Below are 24,444 nucleotides of genomic sequence, written 5' to 3' on the forward strand. Positions count from 1 at the left end.
GGGGCATCAGGGTAGGGCACAGCTGACGTGCTCCTCTTGGTGACACAGTGTTTGCAGAGCCCTCGGCGTGTTGACCAGTGTGGTTTGGGCTGTCCTGAGCCCACAGCCTGTGCTATGCCCTTAGCATGGATTTGGCATGTGCTGAGCACAAAGCATGTGGCTGGCATGTGCTGAGCCCCAAGGGTGCAGTGCACATGAGCCAGGATGTGCTGAGCGTGTAGCGCGTGACCATGTGGGCTGGCGTGAGCTGAGCCTTACATAGCCAGCATAGGGTAGTGTGTGCTATACATCTAGCATGTTCCCAGATGGGCACACTTTGAACCATCACCGGCTCCCAGGGGTAGCCTCGCATGTTCCAAACACCCGAGTGTGCACCAAGCATGAATTTATGCCTGCCAAGGGAATTCGCACTTAACCATGACCCAAGCGTGGGTGAGGAGAGCATGCCAAGCCCATACACGCGGCAAGGGCAGGTCTACAGATGAGACCTTGGCATTTGGCAAGCTCGCATTGGCACCTGCTGAACACACGGAATGTTCTGAGGGCGGATTCTCTCGTGCCAAGCACTTAGCATATTTAGGGGATGGGTCAGCCTGTCCCTCGCAGGGACCAGCTGAGCACAGCAGCATTGGAGAGCAGGGCCCCGGGTGCCAAACTGAACCCCACCCCAGCTCCAGTCCAGGCCTCAAGCAGAGCTGCTCAACAGTTCTTTATTGAAATAGGCAGAGGCAGCAGGGCCGAGGGCATGCTCAGGGCCAGTGGGGGCAGCCCCCTTCCTGTGTCCCTTTGGCCACCCCCCCCCCAGGGAGGGGGCCCACAGGCCAGACCCCAAGGCCCTCCTGCATTCGGGGGGTTGTGTGCTGGCATGCACCATGGGAAAGGGTAATGGGAAATTTCTGAATAACTGTCTTTCTGTAAGAATAATACGTGGGTTCAGGAAATGGCTTCTGAGGAAGGGATACCAGCCCAGCTAGCGCAGCCCCTAGTGATGGGCAGGGGTGGGGTCACCATCAGCGGTGCCCACCGACGTGCTGCAGAAAGCTGGTGGCCCGGGGCAGACCGTGCGGGTGAGCGTGCCGGGGTGGGAGCCCCTGAGCCCGTGGCCCCCTGACACCCTCCAGGGTCCAGGCTGGCTCACTCAGCCATTCCCCAGGGCAGCTGCTGGGGTCGAAGAGCTCAGAGCCCGGCCTCTGTTGGGGAGGAGAAGAAAGGACCATCAGCCAAGGAGCGCCCGGCCAGCCCCTCCTGGACTCTCTCCAGTCCCAACTGAACCCTTGTGACTTCCCAAGGGTGATTTTATAGGTCCCGAACTCTCATCGCAACTTGGGGGCTCAAACAGTGTGTGCGGAGACTTCAATGTGCTCTGAGGGACTATCAGTGTCTCTGAAGCTTTGTCACTTCTTCCTGAGGATGGGTGAGCACCTGCTAAGGCCTTGTTGTGAGTGTTGGGCCTTTATCACTTCCTATAGGTGGATTAAGGCGTTCTGAGTTTCTGTACAGCCTGAAGGTGGATTAGTATGTGCTGAGCCTCATCACATCATAAGAGTAGGTTAGTGTGTGCTGAGCCTTATATCCTGAATATGGGTGTGTGCTGAGCCTTACATCCGGAAGTGATCAGTGTGTGCTGAGCCTTATCACCTTGTAAGGGTGGGTTAGTGTGTGCTGAATGTTACATCCTGAATACAGGTTAGCGTACGCTGAGCGGTATCAAATCCTAATCATATCCTGAATGTGGGTTAGTGTTTGCTGAACCTTGTCACATCCTGAGAGTGGACTAGTATGTGTTGAACCCTGAGCCAGCTGCAGGCAATGCAGATGTGGGGTTGGGGGGGAGGGAGGGCCAGGCCTGGTTCACTGTACCCCCCCCCATCCTGGAGCTCGGGGAGGCCCTGATCCCAGAACCACCCGCATCCCAGCCAACCCACCGGGCTCACGTCAGCATCCATGGTCATGTCCTTGATGTCTGGTCCATCCCCATCCCGCTGCGGGAGGGTGGGTGGCTCTGTGGAGGCCCCGCGGCGCTCTCCTTCTGCCCAGCCGCTGCCCCGGCACGGTCCATCATCCTCAGGGGAGGCCTGGCTCAGCCGGATGAGGTTGCTGAAGTTGGAGTCAGACTTGGAGCCTGCGGGTGGCTTGCGGGCCTTGTGGCGGCCTGCCAGGCGGCTGCCATAGAAAGCCAGGATGGGCTCGGGGCCTGAGTCGGGCATGCGGTGGCCCGCGGCGGCGGCTTTGAGGGGGGCCAGCATGTCAGGCACCACGTCGGCTCGGCTCTCACCCCACAGCCCCCGCCCCACCTCCTGCAGACTCAGGTCGTCCAGCTGATCAATGGCCCTTTGCATGCCCGGCGCCTTCTCCTCGCAGAAGAAGGGCCCGCTGCCCACCACACTGCCCATGCCCACAGCCTCCTCCTCCTCAGCCAGACGGTAGTAGGGGGGCCCGTCTTCCGCCGCAGCTGCCACCGGCGTGGGCAGCTTGCCCTCCACCTGCAGCGAGAGGCGGCAGCCACGAAGCGAGAGCTGGTAATAGCGGGTAGTCTCGTGGGCGCTGCGCAGCTGCTGCATGGACACGAAGGGGTGGCACAGGGCGGCGCTGGGGCTGATGCGCTCATGCGACTCCCACGTCAGCATGCGCTTGATCAGCTCGACCATGCTCTTGAGGTCGGCGTGCTCCGCCAGCGCCTCGCGGTCCACGACGGGCAGCCGACTGGCCGCCCCGCCACCGTTCACCGTCTCAATCTGGTCCAGTGACTTGAGCATGTACTTGCGGCGCTCCAGGGGGCGCACCTGGTGGGACACGGTGGGGGCACGGGGTTGACATCGAATCCGGGCCTTGGGCCTCAGGTGCTCCTGCAGTGGGGCCCACATATGACCTACTCCCTCCGCCCCCAGTTTCCAGTCTGCCCTCCGGTCTGGTCCAGGGCTCTCTGGTTGCCATGAAGTCCACACACCTGAACCTAGACTTCCAGTTCTGCCCATGATCTGACTTGGAGCTCTCTTGCTGTGGGGAAAGCCCCTCTAGTCCGACCCAGAGCCCTCCTACTGCTGCAGGAAACGTACCAGATTGGGTTCTTTGGTCCTCCTGCCATCTCACCCAGAGTCTCACTGAGCCAAGTTTCACTTCTCCCCCAGACCTCCGGGCCTCCCCGGAGCCATGGCTCCAGCCCCTACCAGCGGCTAGCAGAGGAGCTGCCCTCAACCTCTAGTCCCCCTTGGAGTCAAACCCAGATCCCTCTTGCTCCTGCAGCCTCCACCCCCAAGCCCAGCCCACCAGGCCTCCCAGCTTGCTTGCTCTGCGAGCTTGCCGAGCCCTTGCCATGAAACTCAGAGGAACTACCATGTACTTCCAGTGTCACCTGGGGTCTCACCCACATCTCTCTTGCTGTGACTTGCTGTGATTTGAGCTGACCCTCAAACTTCCGGCCCTCTCTGAGGTCTAGCCCAGATCTTGTCGATGTAGCAGCCCCCACATCGCCTGCCCTCCCCTACCTTGGTCTCAGCCAGGTAGTCGGCCGAGGACTTGAGCTGCCAGGGGTTGCCGGCATCGGGGTGGGGGTTGCGCCTGAAGAAGTGGTGGGCCTTGCGGGCGGCGTGCAGCAGGTGGGGCTTGGGCAAGCCCTGCGTCTCACAGATGTAGCGCACCTGGTCGTACTCATTGTTGCCCGGGTAAAGGGGCCAGCCCAGGTGCAGCTCGGCCATGACGCAGCCCAGTGACCACACGTCCACCTTCTCGCAGAAGGGCAGCCCCAGCAGAATCTCAGGGGCCCGGTAGAAGCGCGACTGAATGTATGGCTCCTTGACATAGCGCACCTCGCTGAAAATGCTGGCTGAGCCAAAGTCAATCACCTGTGGGGAGGGGGGGAGGCAGGTGGGTAGGGCAGGGGACAGGGACAACCAATCTAGGTCTCCCCCGTGGCTGTCGCCTGTGTCTCTCTGCACCTGCTATCTGACTGTCGCTGTGTCTGTGAATCTTTATCTCTTGTTTATGTGCCTATCTTCGCCCGTCTTAGTCTCTGGTTTTGTGTGTCTCTGTTTCGTTCCACTAGGACTTATGCCTGTGAGGTTTAGGAGCCCTCTCTTTGTCTTTCATGCCACACCTCGCCCATCAGCAAATGTTGTCGGCTCCACCTTCTGAACAGATCCAGACTCGGCCCCCTCTGCGTCCCAGCCTCGGCTTCCCCCGCGCCGCCCCATCCTCCATCATCTTTCACCGAGGCTGATGGAGGGGCCTCCTCGCTCGTCTCCCTGCTCCCTCCCCTCTGCGCCCCAGTCTCCTCATCATACAGACCCCCTGAGGCATCCTGTGATAAAAGCCAACGTCCTCACTGTGGCCCCCAAGGCTCGAGCAATCTGCCCCATCACCTCTCTGCCTTCAGCGCCTCCTGCTTTCCCTCTCACAGGTGTCCCACTGTCCTTGAGCAAGCCAGATGCATTCCCAGCTCAGGGCCTTTGCAAAGGCCATTCCCTCTGGCTGGCATGCTCTTCCCCCAGGTGTCCACACGGCTCCCTCATCTCAGGTCTCAAATGTCACCTTCTCAGTGGAGGGGACCTCCCCTGGCCATCCTATGAAAAACAGCCTCCCCCTCTTCCTGGCTCCCTGCTTTTCTCCAGAACTCTTAACACCATTTCACATCCTATATATTTTACCTTTTAGTCGAGTTCATTGTCTACCCAGCTAGGATGCCAGTCCCATCAGGGTAGGGATTTTGTCAGTTCGCTGCTCATCCCTAGCCACCTAGAACAGTGCCCAGCACACAGCTAGGGGCTCAGTCAGGAATGAGTGAATGAATGAATGAATGAATGAATGGACTTTTATGTCCCTGCCATTCTGCTTCCTTCTGCCTTTTTTATATGTCTTGTTCTTTCTTTGCCTCTTCACTGCTTGGCTGTTCATTGTATCTCTCAACTCTCTGTGTCTCTCTCCGTCCCCATCCCTGGGTCACCTGCTAGGAAGACACCTCCCTGAAGCCCGTTCTGTTCTGTCTTCATCATCAGGTACCTTGGACACCCCTCACAGCCCCCCACCCCGCAGCTCCCAGGACGGGGCTTGATGAACACCCACTGCTCTAGCGCTGGGGACGGTTGAAAGTCTTTTCTCTCCCAATGCCGCTGGGAGGCACCCTGTGCCACTTTCACTCTGAATCTCCAAGACTCTATCTTGATCCCTGCCTCAGTTTACCCCCTCTGAGTTTCTCTGCTTTTCATTCAGCCATCCCTCACCTTCTATTTGCAGAAGGTGGTACGATGGAAGGGTTATTAACCTGCACTCTGGGTGCGGACGGCTGAGGCCTGAATCTCAGAGCATGAGGGACCCAGGGCACTCAGTGTTCACGGGATCCAGTCATTCATTCATTCCACAGACACAGGAGGGGGGCCAGCGCCGGGTGTTGTGGATCTGTCCTGTCCATCCCCTGCTCTGTTTGTGGGAGTCTCTCCTTCTTTGGGGCTCTGTCCTTCCATCTCTTAGGGCTAAATGATCTGCCTTTTCCTGCCTGCCTACCTCCCTGTGACTCTGACATTCATTTAGCATTGACCCCTCCTCAGCACTGTGCTGGGAGATGCCAAGGACACAGTGGTGACCAAAACTGACCAGGCCTTAACTTCATAGCCCCACCTGCTCCTAGTTCGGACCCTTCACCAGACAGTAACAAGCCCAGAAGTGGACAGAGGGGCCGGGTCTGGGATTGTGGGACAGAAGGAGGAGGGGTCCTGAGTGAAGGGGCCAGGCCTGAGCTGGGGGACATAGGCAGGGGGCCAGGGCAGAGGGGCCAGGTCTGGGATTTGGGGGCAGAGGTAGGGGTCCGGGGTGAAAGGGCCAGGTCTGGGACTGGGGGTCACAGGCGGGGGTCCAGGGCTGGGATAGGGGGCCCAGGGGCTTGTGACATGCATGGGAGGTGCTTCTGTGTGCCCAGCACAGGGTCAGGTCCAGAGTGGGTCTTCAGTAAGTGTTTGTTTTTTGTTTAAAGATTTTATTTATTCATTTGAGAGAGAGAGCACAAGCAGGGGGAGAGGCAGAGGGAGAGGGGGAAGTAGACTCCCCGCTGAGCCAGGAGCCCGACATGGGCCTCGATCCCAGGACCTGGAGATCATGGCCTGAGCCAAAGGCAGACGCTTAACCATCTGAGCCACCCAGGCGCCCCAGTAAATGTTTTTGTTGTTGTTGTTGTTTTGTTTTGTTTTTTAAGATTTTATTTATTTATTTATTTATTTGACAGAGAGAGGGAGACAGCGAGAGAGGGAACACAAGCAGGGGGAATGGGAAAGGGAGAAGCAGGCTTCCCGCTGAGCAGGGAGCCCGATGCGGGGCTCGATCCCAGGACCCTGGGATCATGACCTGAGCTGAAGGCAGTCGCTTAACCAACTGAGCCACTCAGGTGCCCCCCCCCCCCCAGTAAATGTTTGTTAATGAACAAACTGTGATGAAGAATGGCACTTCCATCCTTCCAGTCACTCGGGCCATCAGGCTCTCATCTCCAATCAAGTCCTTTCTGACACCTCACATAAGATCAGTCAGCAAATCCTGTTGTCAGTAGCTCCAAACCTACCTAGCAGGCACCTTGTCCCTTCCTCCCACTACCCCGACTCCACCTTCACACCCAGGCCTCCCACCTGGAGCAGAGCAGACACCCCTCACTGCTATCCTGATCCTGCCCCTGGCAGGCTATTGCCCTCATGCCGCCAGACGGACCCTGGGAACACCTGAGCCAGATCACCGCCCCTCTTTGCTCGGAAGCCTCCTGTGGCCCCATCTTACACAGAATAAAACCGGTCCTCATTGTGGCCCACGAGGCCCTGTGTGTCCCAGCCCTGTCACCTCCCTGATCCCATGTCCCTCCTCTTCTCACTCTGCTTCAGCCACCCTGGCCTCCTGGCTGCTTCGCAAACATATATAATTAGATCATTCCTACCTCAGGGCCTTTGCACTAACAGTTCCTTCTACCCAGATGCTTTTTCCCAGATGTCTACATGGCGACCTCCTTCCTTTGGGACTTTCCTCAAATGTCACCTTCTCAGTGAAGCCTCCCTCACGGACGTGTCTACAATTTCACTCACTACTACCCCCACCGATCCATGCCCCACGTCCTCCTCTGCCCTGCTTTATCTTCTCTCCTTCTCACTCACATACCACATTTGACTCATTTATCTTGGTGACTCTGTTTCTCCCACTAGAATGTCAGCCCCACATAGACAGGACTGGGCCAGAGAAGCTGAACAATGAATTGGAGAAGGAGCGGGGAGGTCTCAGGTCCAGGACAGGGAATGTCAGAATCGGGACAGGGAGGTGGGAGGATTTGAGGGCCAGGAGGTGGGGAGAGGCATCATGGGCAGGGAAGGGGAGACCTCAAGGCTGGGAGGTGGGACAAGGGAGACCTTAGCAACAGGAGAGTGTCCAGGGCTGGGGGAAGCTGGGAGAAGACAAGAACGAGGGATGCTGCCACGCCAGGGCCGCCCAACTCACCTTGACCCTGAAGGGGCAGCGGGTCTGGTCCACCAGCATGATGTTCTCGGGCTTGAGATCAGCATGGATGATCGCCAGCTCCTTGAGCCGGGCCAGGGCTCTGAGCACCTGCAGGGTGACTGTGCGGATGTGGCGGGCAGGGAGGGGTGCGAAGTTGTTCTCCTTCTGGAATTCGAAAAGGTTTTGCTCCAGCAGCTCGAAGACCAGGTAGAACTTGAGGGCGTCATGGAAGAACTCGAGGAAGCGGATGACGTGGGCCTCCTCTGGGTCCAGACCCCTCATGCAGCGCAGTAGCTTCAGCTCATTCTTGATGATGCGGTTGCGGTAGGCATCGTTCTTGAGGATCTTGATGGCCACCATCTCGCCCGTGCTTCGCCGCCAGCCCTTGGCCACCTCCCCGAAGGTGCCCTTGCCCAGCACCTCGATGATGTCATAGCAGTCGGTCTCGGACTGGATGGTGGCCATGGTGCCCCTGCCACTGGCCGCAGCACTGCCGCCACCCCCGCCCCACAGGCTCTGCCTTCGAAGCCTTCCGGCCCACCACCGGCTCCGAGGCCCCCCCAGCAGGGGAAAGAGAACCGCACTCGTGCCTCCCGCTTCGAGGTTCACCCCCACCTCCCTGGCACCCCCCAGCCCCCTGGGCCACACTGCCAGTCTGCCAGGGGCCACACCCCTCCCCTGAAGCCCTCCTGGCTTGGGACAAGGGGCCCCAGGCCCCCCCAAATGGGTTCCAGCGTTGCTGAGTGGCTCTGGTTCTGTTGTCGGAGACCTGAGCCCCAGGCTGGAATGGGGGGTGGGTGGCAGGTTGAGCCCCCTCCCCCACCCCAGTGGCGGAACCCCGGAAGGGCTGGACCCAGGTGAAGGGTCGACTGAGAAGGAAGTCCAATCCTGGACCTCTGGCATGGAGGACTGGAACATTCCTAAGCAGAGGTGAAGAGCTTGGGGGATGCGTGCGTGCGTGCGTGCGTCTGTGTGCGTGTGTGTCCCTGTGTTCAGCAAACACCCGCCCCTGCCTGTGGCTGCCACGGGGGAGGGAGGTGCCGCTGAAGCAGGACCAGGTGGTAAAAGGTCTTGAATGCCAGGCTAAGGAGTTTGGACCCATTTATCTGAGGGCAGTGGGGAGCCACAGAAGGGCTCTGAGCAAGGGAGGACAGGGTCAGATTTAAGTGTCAGAAAGCTACCGTGCGAATAAGAGTGGCAGGGACAAGAGTGGAGGCCCCGAACCTGGAGCGGGGCCCAGGGGAGGGAGGTTGGGGTGCAGGGGAGGAGGCTGGTGTATGAGACAGGAGGCCAGGAGGCCAGGCTGTGGGACGGACAGGTTGTGGGGGGGAAGGAAGGAACCATCCAGAACAAGGCCCAGAGCTCAGGGATGGTCCCTGGGACAAGGACGTGGATAAGGAGCACTTTAGGGGAGAAAATGCTGATGTCAGATTAGGAGATTGAACACTGAAATCTTTATAGACATGTCTTGAGTGCTTTAGAAGCCTTATCCGATCCTTACACATAGGTTTTAATAGCTCCATTTTATGGAAGAGAAAATCAAGACACAAAAATGAAAAGAATGCCTAAGGGCAACCAGCTGGGTGCCAGCGACACGCTTTGACCCCAAGCATTCTGGCTCTAGACCCAAGCTCTGAACCGCTGCCACGTCCAGGGGAGGCACACAGGGGACACTAGATTCCCATGTGGACCACAGGGAGGGTGACCCGGCCTGGGGAGGATGTGGGGAAGGATGAAGGCCTGGGAGGAGTCCTGAGGGCCCAAGGGGCAAGAGGAGAGAGAGCAGGAGTGGGGAAGAGAGAAGAGAGTGTTCAGGAAAGAGGAAGGGACCTCGAGAAGTCAGGACAAGGGAGCCAGGGGAAGCCCTCAGCGTGGCCACAGAGAGATCACTATGGACCCTGACAGGTCAGCCGTGGTGGGAGGGAAACCCTAAATGTTGGGGGGGGGGGCTGGGCAAAGGGTGTGCACCATAGGTATAAATCATTCCTGCCATATTTGGTGGGGACGAAGAGAAACCATGTGCCCCGGAGGTGACCCGAGGGAGGCCAGCTTTAACGGAGAAGGTGCTGGAGTAAGTCAGGCGTGTGTGACAACTCCAGGGCATGGCGGGATGTGAGGACGGTGGATGCGCAGATACGGGGACGTCGGGAGGACACTTGGGACTGGACAGAATGTCTTCTTGTCCCAGCCTGGGGCACTGCGGAGAGACGTGGGGGCGTCGGGAGCTCCTTGGTGGGGGCTTAGATCCTGTGTGGGGTTGGGGCCCTGGGAGCCAAGGCCCAGCCCCTGACAGGAGCTGCGGACCCTGGGACCTAGTCCTAAGAGGCAGCCAGGGATCTGGGGTGGAGGCTCTGAACCCTAGAGCCTGGGGAGCGGACCAGGAGGGGCCTTCCTGGGTGGGGCCGGGGCGGACGGGGCAGTCAAACCCGCCAGACAGGAAAGCGATCCCCAGGATGCGGAGGTGCTCTTGTCGATGAGATGGCCAGCAGAGGGCAGATGGGTAGCAATTGTTCTGCTCTCTCAGGGACCCCCAGGGAGGTCCTAGTGGGAGGGGTTCCCCCAGGACAGGCAGAGAGGCCTCAACACAGGGGTCTCTGCTCAGAGGCCCTGGGGAATCCTGAACGGCAAGGGCAGGCCCCGTCCCACCCGGCCCACGGCGAATCTTCCCGGACTCTCTTCAGACCTGGGGTGGCCTGGTGTCTCCCCTCAACATAGGCTCTCCTCAGGCCAGACTCAAGTAAGTAGTCCCCCTCCTTGGGGACCTCTTTCCCTGCACCCTGTCCACCCTCCCCTGTCCCCCCCGCATTCCCCCCCCCACCCACCCACAAAACCCAACACAAGGCTACCTCTGGATTATTTTATTCACATGGCTTGGCAAGATACAGGCACTCCGGCCAGGGAGCCGGACATGAGGCCTCCCTGGCCCGGTCCCTGTCTGTCACCCACCTCCCGGCCCTCTGAGGGTTAGTGCTAGTTATCTCACACACAAAACAAAGAGGAGGCGGGGATGGGAAGATGGGAGGGGACTCTCCCTCCGCCCCGCAGCTTTAGACAACTGCAGCCTGCGCCCCCTCCATCCTGGCAGGGCCTGGAGCCCCTGTCTCCGAAAACCCCACGCTGGGCAGCCGGACCCGGAATCCACTCTCTTCCTGGTCCCCGCTCCCACTCCGGGCCTTGGGGCTTAGGGACACCCGGGGGAAGCGGAACTTGGGCGACTTCTCCCCACCAGGGGACTTGGAGGCTGCCTCGCCCTCCTGGCCCCGAGAGGCCTTGGAAGGGGTGGCCAGGCCCACGCGGGGCAAGCGGACCCGGACTCTGCCTCGGCGCCCAGAGGCCCCTTCCCCGCCGCCCTCCTCCTCCTCCTCCTCCTCAGGGCTGGGGGAGCCTTCCCCAGTGACCGCCTCGCTCTGGCTGAAGCCCACCCGGGGCAGCCTGAGTTTGGGGCTCTTGGTCTTCTCACCCTCCTCAACGCCCTCCTTGGCCCGAACCAGGCCAAACCGGGGCAGCCGCACCTTGAGCTTGTGTCCGGCCTCCCCGTCGCCCTCGGCCACCTGGTACTCAGCATGGCTGCTGCCCACGGCGGGTGGCGAGAGCTCCACGTCGGGCAGTGAGAGGTGGAAGGTGCGCTCGGCCCCTGGGGACTGGTCTCCGGGCCCCTCTTCCCTGGCCTCAGCTCTGGCCCCCAGCGTGGGCATCTTCAGCCTCAAGCCACCCTCGCCTGCGGCTGCCTCACCCACCTCTCGGCCCAGCCCCACGTCCAGCTCAAGCTGGGGCACTGACACAGCGGGCATCTTGAAGACACCCTCACCTACCAACAGCTCACCACCTGCCACCTGGGCTCCAGGCAGAGACAAGGTCACCTGAGGCACCTGGACCCTGTAGCCTGCTGTGCCCTCTGCTGATGGGGCTGCAGCCTTGACCTGCTGGCCAGCGGTGGTGCCCAGGCCGGCCTCCCCGAAGCTAGGCAGCTCTACCTGGGGCAGGGAGATGCCCAGGGGCATCCTCAGCGCCCCCTCCTGGCCCTCAGTGCCTGCCGGCCTGGTCACGGACACTTGCGGGCCTGAGAGCCGTACTCCACTGACAGCCACCGCCCCCTCGGCCCTCCCTTCCTCCTGGGCCCCCAGTGTGACCAGCTCCACCTCAGGGATCTTAAGCTGCCCAGCCACGGACTCTGGCTTTTCTCCCGGGCTGACACGCCCACCCTGGAATTCAGCTTCCTTTCCTCGAGCCAGCCCAAAGGAGGGCATCTTCAGCTTGGGTATCTTCACCTTCCCATCCCAACCCCAGCCCTTGCCCTCCAGCTCGGCCACCCCTGGCGCTAGTTCTCCCGCCTCAGCGTCCCGGCCTCTGACCCCAAACTTGGGCAGGCCAAACCTGGGCCCCTTGACCTTGACATCAGCCCCCGCCACCTCCACCTTGCCTGTGGGCAGATGGGCATCCAGGCTGAGCTGTGGGATGGACAGATCGAGGGCGGGCAGCAGGCCTGCCTCCCCTGCCCCTTTGGACTCAGCCTCAGTCCCCGCTCGGGCCTTGGGGAGTGAGATGGCGAACTTGGACACCTTCAGCTTGGTGGGCCGCCCGGCCCCCTCAGCCTCCGCCTTGGCCACCTTGGGCCCCGAGAGTCCAAACTTGGGCAGGGAGAACTTGGAGGAGGGCTTGACTTTCATCTCCATCACCTCTAGCCGCCCTTCCTCAACTTCCACCGTGGGCAGCTGCGGAGTAACGATCTCAACAGAGGGCATCCGGAAGGCCGCTTCCCCGACACCTGCGGCCGCCCCATGGCCCTCTGCCCGCTCCACCTTGCCCGCTTCGGCTGCTGGGACCTGCCCCTCCAGGCTGAGGGCCCGTGGCAGGTCTAGCTCCACGGAGGGCAGTGTGAGAGAGGGGACACCCACACGAGCCTCGGGACCCACCTCTGGCTGCAGACAGGGAAGTGTCACCAGCTTCCCAGAGACCTCAGCCCCTGCCTCGCCTGGCTTGCCTCGTGATGGGGACTCCGCCCTCCCTAGCTTAGGCATGGTCATCTTGGTCATCTTGAAGCCAAATTCCATCCCCTCTGCCCGCTCTGCTTTTAGCTGCACCTCCGGAGCCTTGGGCAGCTTCACCTCGGGCGCCTTCGCAAGATGCACCTCTGGGACCTTGGGCACCTGCATTTCCGGCAGCCGCATCTCCGACACCTTCGGCAGCTGCACCTCTGGGAGGTGGACGTCGGGTACAGCCATCTCGGGCACCTTGGGGAGTTTTATCTCCGGGAGTTTCATCTCGGGGAGCTTCACGTCAGGGACTTTCATCTCCGAGACCTTCGGCAGCTGCACCTCTGGGAGGTGGACATCAGGCACGGCCATCTCAGGCACCTTGGGGAGCTTCATCTCCGAGACCTTCGGCAGCTGCACGTCGGGGAGCCGCACCTCGGGCACGGCCATCTCGGGCACCTTCGGGAGCTTCATCTCGGGGACTTTGGGGAGCTGCACTTCGGGGAGACGCACGTCGGGCACGGCCATCTCAGACACCTTTGGGAGCTTCACCTCGGGGAGCTGCACGTCGGGGAGCTGCACGTCGGGCACGGCCATCTCGGGCACCTTCGGGAGCTTCATCTCGGGGACTTTCGGCAGCTGCACTTCGGGGAGCCGCACCTCTGGCACAGCCATCTCCGGCACCTTCGGGAGCTTCATCTCTGACACTTTGGGGAGTCCCACCTCTGGGAGTTGCACGTCCGGAACGGCTGCCTCTGGCATCTTCGGGAGCTTCACCTCAGGAGCCTTCGGGAGCTTCACCTCAGGCCCCTTGGGCATCTTGACCTCAGGGGCCGAGACCCCAAGGCCAAAGGAGGGCATCTTGATGGTGGGCAGCTTTAGCTTGCTCTCAACAGCAGCTTCGGCGGCAGCCGGCCGGGGCTCCAGGAGTGAGATCCCGAAGGTGGGCATCCGAAGTCTAGGCCCCTTCACCCTGGCCTCGGGGCTGCCCTTGGCCACCTTGGCCTCGGTGACTTCCTTTGCTCGAGCCCCAAAGCGGGGGAAACTGAGGCGGGGCATCTTCAGGGCCACCTCAGGCGCCTCTCCTCGGGCCTCCACCTCCACACCCGGCAAGGCCAGGTCCACCCCTACGACAGGCGCCACCACATCCAGGGTGGGCACCGTCACTGCCACAGCCCCTTCCCGGGTCTCCAGGCAGGGAAGTGTGGGCAGAGTGGGTAGCGAGGGCAAGGTGGGCAGCTCCACTTGGGGGACCTGGATCCCTAGGGCCGCGGGCTCCACAGCAGGTGCAGCAGGGGCTCCTAGTCCAAGGGTTGGCAGGTGGAGGGCCACCTCTCCCAGCCCCTTGGGGACAGACACCTGGGGGACACCCACCTCGGCGCCTGGCAGCCGGGGCCCAACCAGCTCCACCTGGGGGGCTGTGAAACGGGCTCCTGCTGCCACCTCGGCCTCCACTTTGGCTTTCCTTGGGGAAGGAACAGCAACGGCCAGCCGGGCCGCCTGGGCCTCTTCCGCCACTTCTCGGACGCGTAGCCGAGGCAGCTGGAGGCGCCGGCGGGTTGGGGCAGCTGGGACGGGACCCTTGGCAGCCTCGGCTTTGAGGCCCCGACGCAGACGGGAGAACTTGGGAAAGGAGAATTCGACGTCAACAGGGGCCAGGTCTGCAGGGGCCCCCAGGGCCCCGGGCACCACCATCTTCTTCTTCTTCACAGGGGACAGACTCTGGATGTTCTGGGGAGAGAGGAGAGATGCGGGAGGCGGTGGGACAGTGGGAGGCTCGGGGAAGACAGGGGGAACCCCATCTGGCATTGCACCAGGCTGGGGATGTGTTGGATGAAGCATCTTGTCCCCAAAAACACCAGCCCCACTTCCTTCCTGTCATTTCACAATGACTGCCCCCGTAGGGCAAAGACATTCATTTAGAATCTGATAATGAGTCAACACGAGTGTAGGAACTAGGACCCAAGACTTCTAGGTCCTCATCCAGGATTTCCCCCAATACCTTCATTCTAGAGATGGGGAAACTGAGGCCCAGAAAGGGAAAGAAACTTGTCCAGGGTCGCTCAGCAGTTAAGTTTGCAGCACTCAGGCTTTAACCCCTGGGCTTCCTGGTTTGGAGTCTCCTGGTTCAGGACCACTGGCAAGCCTAGAGATGATGCCTCTCCAAAGTGGATAAAGGCCCTGGTCTGAGATGGGTGGGTCCCCCGCCCCAGGGAGGAGTTTAGGGGTGGAGAATAGGAGGCGGAGGGTGGGATTAGCGTTGGGTTAGTGACAAGACAGAGGGCAAGGCTGGCCCACGGTGTGGAGGAGTAGGGCTCACGGCGCAGAGACTGGATCGCTGGGGCAGTCCAGAGCCGGGGCCGGGCTAAGCACGCGTACCAGCTTGGCCACCTTGGCCCGTGGGCCCTTGATCTCGTAGCCAGCCACGGTGCCAGGCCGCAGCGCCAGGTCCCCAGTGGGCACAGTGCGCTTCAGGCAGAAGGAGACCTTGTAAGGCTCGGCACATTGCAGCAGGCGTAGTGCGTCCTCGTACTTGAAGTTCTCGAAGAACACACGGGCGCTCAGCAGCTGGTCTCCTGCAGGCAAGGTGGAGGTGGGCAGGGCGTGGGCACCTCCTGGCTCCACCCAGGCCTGGTTCCACCCACTTCCCTGGAGTGAGCTCAGAGAGGCCCCGCCCCAAACTATGGCCCCTCCTATTCCCCCTGCCCCCACCCCCCAGCACAGACTTGAGAAGCAAAGTTCCTCCCAGTTTGAGGTCCAGACACCCTAGGGTGAAGCACCACCCCATGGCCTTAGCCCCGCCCGAGCTGAGCAAAGCCACGCCCACTCAAGCCACGCCCATTGCCTTTCCACTTCCCTTCCCCACTCTCACATTTTATTTTATTTTATTTTTAAAGATTTTATTCGCAGGGAGCCCGACTCGGGCTCAATCCCAAGACCTTGGGATCATGACCTGAGCCCAAGGCAGACACACTTAACCGACTGAGCCACTCAGGCGCCCCCCATTCTCACATTTTAGACACTGATTTTGTTTCCTTTACTGAGAGGACAGAATCAGAACTTCCAGAAACTCCCACGCCATTACTCACCCCCCTACTCCTGTGGCTATTTACTCTACTCTCCACCTATTCCTAAGAATGAACTGTCCCCACTTCTACCTCAGGTCAGCCTTTCCACTGCCTTCTCAGGGACATCCTGTAGCAGTTCTCCCCTCTCTCCCCACATCACCAATTTGTCCCTTTCCTATGTTATTCCCATCAGCATACAACATACCATTATTTGTCCCATAGGAAAAGCTGTCCTGACCTCACTCCTAGAGCTCCTGCTGCATTTTTCTGTTCATCTTAACGGCAAATGCACTGAGTTGTCTAGCTGCCTTACCTCCACTTCTCCAATCACACTTCTGACACCCTTTCCAGAACCTTGAATGGCTCCTCTCAAGGTCCCATACCTCTGTGTAGCTAAGTCCAATGATCAAGTCCCAGACTTCACCTGAGGGGACCTCACAGCCTTCGACCTAACGTCACTCTCTCTCCTTCATCCACTTGTCTGGCTTGGCTTCCAGGACGCCACACAACCTCTAGAACCTCCTGGCGGTTTCTTCTCAGCCTCCCCATCTCCTGGATCTCTTAATGACACACGGTCCCAGAGTTCAGGCCTTGGACCCCTTCTCATCTCCATCTCCATGCTACACTCACCCCCTAAGGAAGCTCATCCAGATTATGGTTTAAAGACCATAAATTGGTGGGGGGGTGGAGGGATGGGTTAGCCCGGTGATGGGTATTAAGGAGGGCACGTACTGCATGGAGTACTGAGTGTCATACAAAAACAATGAGTCATGGATCACTACATCAAAAACTAATGATGTATTGTATGGTGACTAATGTAACATAATAAAATAAAATTAAAAAAAAAAAAAGACCACAAATGGGCTGACAAGTCCCAAGTGTATCTCTCCAGCCCAGCACTCTCCCCGCCATTCTAGACTCATATATCCATTTAGCCCTCCACAACTTCATCTTGGCCTCCAACAGATAGCCCTCACTTGACAGATCCAAACTGTACTCCTGGTCTTACTCCAAACAAGCTCCAGCCCCAATGTTGCCCATTTGTAGAACCAACAACTCCATCCTCAGGTCAAGAATCCCTCGACACATCCTTGACCCTTCTCTTTTCATCGCTCCCCATATCCAGTCCTGAAGACTCCTCCTTCAAAATATATCCAGTATCCAAACCTTTCTCTTCATGTCCATTAACACGGTTTTGGCCCTGAGCATCACCACCTCTTACCTGGATAATCAGAGTAGACTCTGTGTGTGTGTGTGTGTGTGTGTGTGTGTTTATTTATTTATTTAAAGTGAACTCGGGACACCTGAGTGGCTCAGTTGGTTAAGCATCTGCCTTTGGCTCAGGTCATGATCCCAGGGTCCTGGCATCAAGCCCTGAGTTGGGCTCCCTGCTCAGTGGGGTGTCTGCTTCTCCCTCTTCCTCCCCCCCTCCCCCCCACCCCTGCTAGTTCTCTCTCTCAAACAAATTAAAAAAAAAAAAACCCAATCTCTACACCCAACGTGGGGCTCAAACTCACAACCCCGAGGTCAAGAGTCTCATGCTCTACTGACTGAGCCAGCCAGGTGCCCCCGGAATAGCCTCCCTGCTCCCCACCCTGGCCCCTTCAGTCTACTGCTAATGCAGCATGCTGTCCAACACAGCCAATTCATGTGCCCCCTCCACTCACTCACAACCCTCCCAGATTAAAAGTCAAAATCCTCCCCATGGCCTATAAAGCCCTCTGAAAAATGCCCTTTCCTTACCACTCTTGGCCTCATCTCTTACTCTCTTCCTCTCTAATTCTACTGCATCCACACTGGCTCCCTTGCTCTTCATCAAGTTAGGCACACCCCAACCTCGGGGCATTTGCACTAGCTGTTCTCTCTGCATGGAATGCTCTTCCACATGGCCACATAGCTCACTCCCTACCCTCCACCAGGTCTTTCCTCCCTTCCTGGCTCACCATATTTAAAAATACAACTGTCCTACAGGCACCCATAGCACACAATGCCTTCTAATTTACTCTGTATTTTACATATTTTGCTCAAATACATCTCTCTCTACTAGAAGATAAGTTCCATAAGTGCAGAGAGTGTTGTCTGTTTTGTTCACTGCAGTAGCCCAAACACCTAGAATAATATCTGAAAATAGAAGGCACTTAGTAAATAGTTGTTGCATGAATAAATCACATCGGCCTCATCCATGTCGCCTAAAATATCCCTTACTTACTAAAGCTCCCCTCCATACCCCCTCCAAGTTAACTCCACCTCTTTTCTCCAGCCCCAACAACAAAAACAACAACTAGTGCTTAAATAGTGTTTACTGCGTGTCACTTAGCTATGCGCCAAGTGTTTTCAAATACTGACTCATTTAATCCACGTAATAACCCTGCGAGGTGAGTACTAGGATTATTCCCATTTTCGAGATGAAAAAAACCAAGGCACAGAAGATCACAAGCTAGTAAACTGCAGATCTGGGAGTCAAACCGACACCATGAACCTCCAGAGCCCGCACTGAGCCACTGCAAGGCCGACACACAAGGCCCCGCTCCAAGCCATTCTCCCCGCCTCCTTGGGGGCCGGCCACGCCCGGGATCCGGGGCGGATTCCTAACCCCGCCTCCTCGGAAAGGCCCCGCCCCATGCTTCCGCCCCGCCCACCTTCCTGCAGGCTGAGGCTCCTGGCGGCGGGCGAATCCTCTCGAAGCTCGCGGACAAAGATTCCCTCCTTGCCGCCGCCTGCTACGTTAATGCCGCTGACCCCGGTCTGCGCCTCGGTCTCCACGATGATCTCCACCAACTCCGCCCGCCTCAGCTCCTGCGGAGGGCAGCGAGAGGCCGCCATGGGGCGCTAGGGCAGGACCTCGCCCAGAGCCCAGCATCGCGCCTAAAAGCGGCTCTTAAACGGGTCCTCCAGTTACACGCCTCTGAGCGCGGCTCAGGCCGGCCGTGCGGGCCCACCCACTCCGGCATCTTCCCTTTAAAGAAGCGCGAGGGCCGCCTGCTCTCTCGCACCCGCTGCCAGGCTCAACGGTTCCGTCCACTCTTGGGCCGGCAGGAACCCCGGGGCCGCCGTCGAAGGGGCGGGGCGAGGGGCGGGGTTGTAGAGGAGGGGCGGGGTAGCGAGGCCAGAGGGAACCGGAGTTGTGAGTGAGAGGCGGGGCTGTGCCCTTGGGGGTGGGGTCAGTCCGGGGGCGGGGCTAGGGGGTTGGCGTGGGATCGGACCGCTCTGGCGGATTCAGCTCAGGCCACGGAGGAGGGGCTAAAAATCTGAGAGGGGTGTGGCTAGAGAGTAATACGCGGAGGTAAGGCGGGGACCCGTAGTCTAAGGGTGGGATTGAGGTATAGGAAACGGCTTTAATAAACAGCCGAGCAAGGGGTGGAGTGAGGATGGGATTCCGAGGAAAGGGCTGGACCTTTACGTGGTACAGGATGGAGGGGTGAGGGTGAGACGGGGCTCTTTGGAGGCTCGAACGTGTGTGAGACTGTGCCCTATTGTGGACTCTGTGACCCCAAGACCTGCACAACGCCTTTGGGAGAGGGAATCCAGTGAAGGGGGGGTGCGTGGGTAACGAGTGGTGGACCAGCAGACGTGGCATTCCTGGTATTTACTGTAAATGGTGCTGACCTGGCCCTGGCCCAGCAGCGCCCTCCGGGATTCACATCCGGGACTTAGAAAAGGCGGTGAGAGACCTCAGTTCCACAACCGTCTAGGAACGCAATCTGCTGTGTGTCTCTAGGGGGAGAACTTTGTCCTCTCTGGGCCCATTTCCCTACTGTAAAGTTGGGGGACATGCGTGTACCGGAAGGAGTGCCTGTGAGCTGAGACCTGAAGCAACAGGGATCCAAGAGGATGCTGTAATGGACAGGGCATCAGGGCTGACATAGACTGGAGTTGAGCCCAGGGCTTGGAGAGGGTTAGGGAGGCAGGTCTAGGCCCGCAGTGGCCCTGGGACTAGAGGGCTGGGAGGAGCATGGTGAAAAGAGGGGAGAACAGTCGTGGTAGGGGCAGCAGGGAACAGCAGGCCCATCACCACCACCCTGAGGCCCTGGGCTAAGCATTTTATGTACAGCATCTCATTTCATCCTCCCCACAGCTTGGACTGACACAAAGGAAGACACAGAGGCAAAGAGAAGCGGAGTGATTTGCCTAACGCCACACAGCAGAGTTAAGCAGCTGGGCCTAAACCCCCGCTCTGTGGCCTCAGAGCCCATGGGCCGACCTGGAGGCAGTGACCTCCTTGCACTTTACCCCCTGCCTGCCACCCCTCAGCCTCCGCTTGGCTCCCAGGAAAGTGGACCTGCTCTGTGCCTAGCTTCCGGTAGGAAGCAGTCTGTGTGGGTCCTCTAGCTCCGTACCAGTGACCTTTGTTCCATTTCACCAATGGGAAAACAGGGTTTGCGAGGTTAGGTCCCCTGTTTGGAGCTGTGCAGTTGAAGTGGTAGGGTTGGCATTTAAGCCCATGGGCTCAAAGCTCAGGTGTTTAACCCCCATACCTTTCCTACCTCTTCCAATGAAAGGTTTCTGCCTGATTTTCTTTAGCTTGTTATTAATAAAACTCCACTATGCCCCCAATGAATTTGCCGCTTTGACTCTTCGTCTGTACTAGGCACTGTGCTAAGCACGTTCCCTATGTTAAAATTCTTTTCCTCCCAGTGACCTATAACATAAGCGCTGTTGCTATTTCTAGTTCACAGATGGGGAGACTGAGGCACGGAGAAACCAGGAAGTGTCTTCTTGCTGCCTCAGTCTGTGTCCCCCAGCTGGGCCTCCCCAAGTTCCCCTTGCAGAGCATGTGGGCTGCTCACCTCAGCACTCCGGCTCCTGGCCTCCATGGCGCTGCTGGGCGTCACCCGGGCCCCAGGCTCCTGCGTCCTCTCTCCCTTCTGCTGCAGAACCAGCTTCAGTTCTGCATGGAGCCGCTGTCTGTGAGCCTGTGGGGGACCAGGAGGGAGGCTTGAGGCCAGGAGAGGATGTGAGGAGGAGGCCGGGCGTGGAGGGGAGAGGCCAAGATGGGTATCAGAAGGGGAGAAGGGCCCCCCACCCGTGTCCTCTCACCGCTGCCTGGGCACAGGCACCCCCTCCTAACAGGAGCCCAGCCTGGGGTACCGCACAGCCGTCTGCGGGGCTCACGCCCTTCCTCTGGGGTCTTGCCGCCTGCCAGGAAGAGACCAGGGCATGAGGCTCCAAGCAGGCCAGGGAGGGGCGGGAGGGCGGGGAGGGGCACGTGGCACCGGCCAATGCTCACCTCAGGGTCACCTCCAGCTCCTTGGGCCTCCTGGGTCCGGGGCTCTAAGAAGAAGAACGTGAGCATTACCATCAGCTAACACCACCCATTGCTTCCTGAGGGCCTGACCCTTCCTGCGCTCTGTCAGTATCCTAGCCCCATAGTGCAGTGGGGCAAATTGAGGCCGAAAAGACCTTTATTGGACAAGAAACAGTAAAGTAAAGCCAGAGCTGACTCCTGGGACTGCCTGACAGCAGAGCCCCTGCGCCAGCGTCGCCCTGGGTTGACGGAGAGAGCCAAGTTCATTATAAAACAATCCTAACCACGCCCATGTCCTCCGTGTGGGCCAATCACCTCACCTCTCTGGGCCTCAGCTTCCTTATCTGTTCAATGGGGAGAAGGAAAGCACCTACCGCGTCAAATAAGTGAGTAAATACAAAATGCTGGGTACATGGAGGGGCTTCAGAAGCCCTATTATTATTACTAAGAACTTCTTGTGGTCCTGATCTTGTGACAAATGTCCCACAGGGGTTATTCATTGCCCATACACCTCAGAAGATTAGCCAGGGCGGGAGCATTGACCTCTTGTGAGGTCAATACAGTTATCAAGCCCATTAAAGAGAAGTTACCAAGCCCATTATAGAGAAGACACCTGAGGCTGGGAGAAGGGCAGCCACCAATGGTCACAAGGGGCTGAGCCAGGACTTGAACTCATCTGAGAGTTCCAGACTCTTCTACGGAAGATGATAACTAATGGTTACCGAGTGGTTATTCTTCGTCAGTCCTGTGCTCCGCCTCCTCCCTGCAGAAAACCCATAGCCCCTCAGAGAGGCCAAGAACCTCGCATAAAGTCACACAGCCCAGTGAGAAGGAAGCAGAACTGGGGATTCCCAGGCAGCCTCCCCAACAGGCCCTTCTGGGGAAAAGGGAACGGATACTGTCTTTCCACCCCCCCACCCCCGGCCATCTCTGGCCTTGTCCTCCCTGCCCCCACCTGGCATGCCAGCCCGCCAACCCCCACTCTACAGGGAAAGGTCAGGCCTCACGCGGCACATTCCCTCAAACAATGGCCCATCTGCTGTGCCCAGTCACATTCCGCCCCTGCCCACCCACCCCCAGACGCACAATGGCCCTTCATAGCCCACCACTGGCCAGGATAGAGGACACAGGGACCCTCAATGGTCCAGCTGTACCCATTCCACTGGCAGGGACCCCACAGTAGCAGGGGGCTCCTCTCTGGCCCTCCTAGGAGGCCTGGTTTCCGTGGCTTTCCCCAGCCTCCCCTCTGAGCCCTCAGCTGCTCCAGGTCGGGTGGGCTCTCACATCTGTGGCATTTCCTCCAAACTGGCCCCAGTGCTGGCCCTCATGGGTCTTTGAATCGCCCTGAATGTGGTGGCTATTTTAGGTTTGGAAACTGAGGCTCAGAGAGGGGAAGTGACCTGTCTGGGGTCACCCAGCCAAGGCCCTGCCCTTGGCCCCAACTCTGGACCTGAACTTGCATTAGTGGCTCTGAGCGCTGCAGGAGCCCCAGGCAGCAAAACAACTGGGGCAGGGGCTGGGCTGGGAAGGGAGGTGGGGATTGGGGGTGCCCCAAATAGGCATTTTTAGAGGTACCACATTGGTGCCAACCCTGGGCTGGGCAGGCACTTTATAGATGTGGCCTCAGTACCCCATTTTATGATGACTAAATGAGGGTTAAGATATCACAGTGACAGAGTCGGCACTTGAACCGAGGTCCGAAAAACTGAGTCGCTGACACCACACAGTATCCTGAGCTGGAGGTGGGAGAGCCTGGTACTTGTAGGGGGTAGTGGAGATGGAGGGGAGGCTCTCCTGGTCTGCCAGCTCCCTGTTTCAGGCCAGGGCGGCGAGGGTCACACCCAGAGGCTGGCACAGGAAGCTTAGCCAGGGCGGGAGCAAGAGAGAGTGCCCTCCTCCCTCATCCCTGCCCGGGGCAGCCGCCCAGCCCAGGTTATATTTAGCCCATCTGTGCCCTTCCTGAACCACATACCCAGCTCCTGGGGTGGGGTAGGGACGGCTTCGGAAGGAAGCCCCCCGCTACGCCCCGGGCACTCTCTGTTCCCAGCTCTGCCCATCCCACTAGGTGGGGTGGGGTGGGGGAGAGGGAAGTGGGGGAAGGTTCCTGGGGGTCCCTGACTGTGTTAGGGGAAGATCTTCTAAAGGGGTTCCCCTGGTGACTGAAGGCCAAGCAGGACCCTCCAGATGCCAACAGCCGTTCTTGAGTGGTTCTTGTGGCACTGCCCTGGTACACTCCTCAGCTTCCAGAATTTTCTGAGTCCCCATTTCTTGAGTACTTCAACGCAAAGATCCTGGCCTACCTTGGCTCATTACATCCTCACAATACCTCCCTGAGGAAGGTTTGCCTGAGATTCCCATTTAAGATGCCACTCACACCCTTCAGAGCAGGTTGGGGTGAGGACCTGTCATTTGGGCCCTGGGCCCTTCAGCTGAGCTGGGCCTGATGGAAGAATCCTCCAGTTGGAACCCTCTTCTCCCCATGGCTGGTGCCAATCCCATTTAGGATCTCTCCCCATCCAGAGCCTCAGCTTCCCCAACTGCCAGTGATCAGGTGCCCTCAGCAGTGGGAGTGGGGAGGAGTGGACCCAACTCGTCTGGGCCCCTAGACCTGTCTGGGCCCCTAGACCGTCTGTGAGGCAGAGGGGGAGGCTCTCTGGCAGTGGGCTCCCAGCGGCCTCAGTCGTCCCTGCTCCAGCACATCTCAGGTTTGAACACCTGGGTGAGGTCTTCCACCTCTCAGGGACTTGGTTTCATCTGTGAAATGGAGCCTGCGACGAGTGGCTTTGAGGATTCACAAAATAACAGCAGGTGCTTAGAATAGTTCCAGTATATAGTAAGCGCTCAAGTAATGTACCCTAGTCTCAAATGACAGCGATTGGAGGGGGGGGCTCTGCATCTCAAAGTGTCTCATATCCAGCTTTTGCTCACCGGTGGCCCCACTTTCTCTCTTACCCAAGGGGAGCTCTGGGTGAGAGACAAAATCCAGCTCAGGCACTGGCCTCCTGCCACCAAGCTCAGTCCTGCCTCGCCAGATCCCTATCCCAAGCACCAAAAAGCCTGCCCCAGCCTCGGCATCCTGCCCCAGCTCTTCGGAAGCAGCAACTGATCTACTCTCGCACCAGCCCTGTGAGGTGGCCTCCAACAGCCCATTTCACAGATGGGAAAGCAGACAGACAACGGGTGCAGTATTCTGCCCAAGACTGCATAGCCAGAAAGAGGGGAACCTTGGGATTTGAATCCAGGGTCTGGCTCCGAAGTCTGTGCCTTTAACTCCTCTACCACACCACCTCCTGAGCCCCCAGGGATCCTTCCAGCACCTCCCAGCGCCTCCCAGGACCCTGGGTCTCATTCCCACAGTTTCTCAGCCTGGCCAAGAATCGGGTAAGACCAGCTGATCTCTTACCACTAGGCCTCCAGACACCTCGAGAGCTCCCGGTCGTCTGCTCAGCCCCAGCCCCAGGCTTGGGGGGGAAAAGGAATGGGGAGGGGGAGGAGGGGGGGGAGACCCCCAGCCATTGGCTGCCGAGGCATGACATCATCAGGGAGTGGGTGGTGGGGAAACAAACATCCCCCTCTCCCAGCTACATCCACCCGCAAAGGGGGTGGGGAGCCGTAAGACGGAAGGGACAGCCGCTGCCCTTGCCTGGGCTGAGACCTCCACCGGGGGCCTCGGTCCAGGGACCTGCACGTTGCTGCCGCCACT

General features: G+C 59.0%; 2 protein-coding genes across 5 annotated transcripts; both read right to left on the minus strand.

Moving 5' to 3' along the window:
• Positions 1 to 92: 92 nt before the first annotated feature.
• Positions 93 to 8,161, minus strand: HIPK4 (homeodomain interacting protein kinase 4). Of its 2 annotated transcripts, none has more exons than XM_027617587.2 (4): positions 7,456 to 8,161; positions 3,486 to 3,842; positions 1,935 to 2,783; positions 93 to 1,190 (listed from the first exon to the last, which is right to left on the minus strand). In XM_027617587.2, the coding sequence occupies exons 1-4, from the start codon at positions 7,918 to 7,920 to the stop codon at positions 1,011 to 1,013; spliced, it is 1,851 nt and encodes a 616-aa protein (XP_027473388.2). In that variant the 5' UTR covers positions 7,921 to 8,161; the 3' UTR covers positions 93 to 1,010. The 2 variants fall into 2 exon arrangements, with proteins under 2 accessions (XP_027473388.2, XP_027473386.2); XM_027617585.2 differs by having other exon boundaries at positions 1,926 to 2,783; positions 7,456 to 8,160.
• Positions 8,162 to 10,301: 2,140 nt separating this feature from the next.
• PRX (periaxin) lies at positions 10,302 to 24,179 on the minus strand. 3 transcript variants are annotated; one of them, XM_027617582.2, is made up of 7 exons: positions 24,145 to 24,179; positions 20,724 to 20,767; positions 20,534 to 20,632; positions 20,284 to 20,409; positions 18,136 to 18,292; positions 14,808 to 15,004; positions 10,302 to 14,159 (listed from the first exon to the last, which is right to left on the minus strand). In XM_027617582.2, exons 4-7 carry the CDS (start codon positions 20,308 to 20,310, stop codon positions 10,503 to 10,505), a joined length of 4,038 nt encoding a protein of 1,345 aa, XP_027473383.1. In that variant the 5' UTR covers positions 20,311 to 20,409; positions 20,534 to 20,632; positions 20,724 to 20,767; positions 24,145 to 24,179; the 3' UTR covers positions 10,302 to 10,502. The 3 variants fall into 3 exon arrangements, with proteins under 3 accessions (XP_027473383.1, XP_027473382.1, XP_027473384.1); XM_027617581.2 differs by lacking the exon at positions 24,145 to 24,179 and having other exon boundaries at positions 20,724 to 20,852; XM_027617583.2 differs by lacking the exons at positions 14,808 to 15,004; positions 20,284 to 20,409; positions 20,534 to 20,632; positions 20,724 to 20,767; positions 24,145 to 24,179 and having other exon boundaries at positions 18,136 to 18,231.
• Between the last annotated feature and the right edge of the window lie 265 nt (positions 24,180 to 24,444).

The sequence above is a fragment of the Zalophus californianus genome, chromosome 17 (genome assembly GCF_009762305.2).
Source record: "Zalophus californianus isolate mZalCal1 chromosome 17, mZalCal1.pri.v2, whole genome shotgun sequence".
In the NCBI taxonomy this organism is placed as follows: domain Eukaryota; kingdom Metazoa; phylum Chordata; class Mammalia; order Carnivora; family Otariidae; genus Zalophus; species Zalophus californianus.